Source organism: Silene latifolia, chromosome 8 (assembly GCF_048544455.1).
Source record: "Silene latifolia isolate original U9 population chromosome 8, ASM4854445v1, whole genome shotgun sequence".
Lineage (NCBI taxonomy): Eukaryota > Viridiplantae > Streptophyta > Magnoliopsida > Caryophyllales > Caryophyllaceae > Silene > Silene latifolia.
Genome location: NC_133533.1, coordinates 32588442 through 32591667, shown reverse-complemented (window position 1 = coordinate 32591667; position 3226 = coordinate 32588442). Strand labels below are relative to the sequence as shown.

Here is a 3226-nt window from a genome sequence, read left to right as displayed (position 1 = left end):
CTTCTTGAATAAAACGGTGTGACTGAGCATTGTAATTGTACTTATAAGGATAGGGTGAGGAGTTTGATTCGAGATACAAATTAACAGTTTATCGCTAAAGTAAAGCTTTTACATCTGTCTTATATTATCTTGGACTCAATACCTATCTGACAACTTTAATTTGTTTTTTTTTCTTGAGGTGTTTTTTGAAAAAAAAATATATATATATCGAGTTTGAACAGTTTAGGGTGTGGGATAATTAGTTAAGTTGAGAATTTATATTTATAATCCTTCTGGAAAATTTTGATCCCAAAACCACTCCTAAATTCTTTGTTACTTATCCTGTAAATTTTAAAGTTTAAGATATGTAGAGTATATAACAGTTAAATTTCTAGAGAATGAATGGAATAGAGCCATGGTTAGAGAGATGAATTCTTTCTCAAGAAAACCCTGAAAAACCAAAAAATACGTTAATTTTCTTCATCTTTTTCAGCTTGATCCATGGCTAAAACACGCGCGCGAAATAAAATTGTTACTACTGGTACTACCACTGAGGTTCCTGATCAGATTATAGAGGATTCCATTGAAACGGAGGTTATTGATGACGCTGAAACAGAAAATTCCGAGATTCCTGCTGGAGATTTGTTACCTAATCAGCCGATAAACTCAGGTATTGATCCTCCTGCTACAGTTGGACAATTGCTTAATCTCACAGGATTATTGGATAAACCAGTCACGTCTACTGTACAACCTGAATTGGACCATGATATTCCCTCGAATTCTTTGCCGCCACACACTGATTTAGGCATAGGAATTAACAAAACGTGGAGCTCTGTTGCTAAACCTAAACCTGGAATGAGTCTGTACTATTGTGATAAAAGAGCTGAATCAACTGTTATTGAGGTTGAAGAAGATGATGTTGTTGAGGAGTTAAAATTCTGGAAAAATACTTTAATGGGAAATTTTTTGGGAGCCAAACCAAAGATTAAAGAGGTTGATGAGTATGTCCAGAAATATTGGAAGAATGTTACCAGGCCGATAGTACAGTACTATAAAAAAGGATGGTACAGTTTCAGGTTTCTATCAGAGGCCGATATGAATGAGATACTGAAGGGAGGCCCTTGGAATATGGGTACTAGTACTTTGGTCTTAAAGCAATGGACACCAATGTTTTCAAAAGAGATGGACTCGGTTTCTATAGTCCCAGCTTGGATTCTATTTCCTGACCTAGACCCATTTATGTGGTCTAATAAGGTGCTGAGCAAAATGGCTAGTGTTGTTGGTAAGCCTCTCTTTGCTGACCTGCCAACTACTTACAAATCCAAACTCTCATTTGCAAGGGTGCTGGTAGAAGTGGATGTTGCAGGTGACTTGCATACTACTATGCAACTGAACTCGCCCAACCGTGGAGAAACAACTCAGAGGATAATCTATGAGTGGCTGCCACATTATTGCCACTGCTGTAGGAAATTGGGTCATGTGACGGAGAAATGTAAATTCACAAAAATAAATAACAAACTTGATGAGATTAGGAAAACTAAGGTGACTCAGACTTATAAACCAGTACTGAACAAGGATAAGCCAATTTCTGAGGTTTCTACTGACTGCATTGTGCTAGGCCCAGCACCCTCTAAGTTAGGGGATGAGTTTCCCACTGAGACAGTTGAGAAGGGCTCAGAATGTCCAGGAGGACTAGGCTCACACTCTGTTGTTTTGGAGGTGAACTCTCCATCTAATGATAAAAGGGGAGGCTCATAATGCACTGAGGCAGGAGATCAGAGACATCTGCAGCCAGGAACTAGGGAAGATAACATATCTACACACAATATTTACTCTGTGTTGCAGACAAACGAGGAAATGGAGATACTCTCCCCATTGGAAGCTACTCAGGCTGAGGAACCCCCTGATCCTGGTCAATGATAATATCCTCATGGAATATAAGGGGGTTTAATGACCCAATAAAGCAGCAGGAGGTTAGGGGTTATTTGTTTTCAAATAAAGTAGAGGTGTTTGGTTTATTGCAGACTAGAGTAAAAATAAATAATGCTGCTGCTATTAGTAGGTTTTTTCCTTCTTACTGCATCTTAAATAATTACTCTCATCATTATAATGGGAGAATATGGCTTTTCATAAATAAAAGACGGATGACTGTTATTTCCTCTCGAGTTCATGCACAATTGATTCATGTGGAGCTTCTGCACCATGCGTCTAATAAAGTGGTTAATGTTACTTTCATTTATGGAAGTAATGATGGAGATATTAGAGAAAGTTTATGGGATGAACTCAGGCAACTAGCACCAACTGTTACCGAAAGGATTATTATGGGAGATTTTAATATTGTTAGGGATATGGAGGAAAGACTGGGTCCAAATCCACCATCCTTAGCTGAGATCTTGGTTTTCAATAAATGTCTTCTGGATTGCAATCTGGATGATTTACAAGGTTATGGCAGTGATTATACTTGTACTAATAAAAGGGAGGGGGATGCTAGGATTTGGTCTAAACTAGACAGGGTTTTAACTAATCCACAATGGTTAATTCAGTACCCTCATACACAGGTTACAATCCTACCTGCTGGAATCTCTGATCACTCCCCTTTATTGGTTCAAATTAAGGGAACTTATCAGTTTAAAAAGAGCTTTAGTTACTTAAACTGTTGGGAGGAACACCGGGATTATAATGCTCTTGTCTCTCAGGCTTGGCAGCTCCCAGTAAAGGGTAATGCTATGTTTAAGCTGTTTGCAAGACTTAAGAATGTCAGGCAGAAATTAGTTGACCTACATAAGAGGAATTTCACTGATATATCTATGAGAGTTACGACTGCTAAGAAGGATTTGGAGGCCTGTCAGAAGCATCTTCAACAAAATCCTCTTGATCCTTATTATTTAGCTCAAGAAAAGGAAATTTTGGAGGACTACTGGACTTTAAGACGCATGGAGAGGAGTAGTCTTATGCAAAGATCCAAAGTTCAAGACATTAAATACAATGATGCTCCTATTAGCTATTTCTTTGCTAGAATAGCAGCTAGGAAACACCAAAGTATTATTGGACGCATAACTGACAGGGAAGGAAATGCAAGGGAAGGAATTAATGAAGTAAATCAAGCTTTTGTTGATTACTACAAATGGTTATTGGGAGAGAAGGTGGATATTGTTGCCTTACCCAGTCTTCTGGAAGGCCCAAAGATTGAGGAGTCTGATTGGACTCACTTATGCAAGCCTGTAGAGGAATTGGAGATCAGGAAAGC

The 3226-nt window shown here is 38.4% G+C and overlaps 1 protein-coding gene across 1 annotated transcript; it reads left to right on the top strand.

Moving 5' to 3' along the window:
* Positions 1-480: 480 nt before the first annotated feature.
* Positions 481-1899, top strand: LOC141594996 (uncharacterized). Its single transcript, XM_074414974.1, has 2 exons — positions 481-1698; positions 1825-1899. The coding sequence occupies exons 1-2, from the start codon at positions 481-483 to the stop codon at positions 1897-1899; spliced, it is 1293 nt and encodes a 430-aa protein (XP_074271075.1).
* The last annotated feature ends 1327 nt before the right edge of the window (positions 1900-3226 follow it).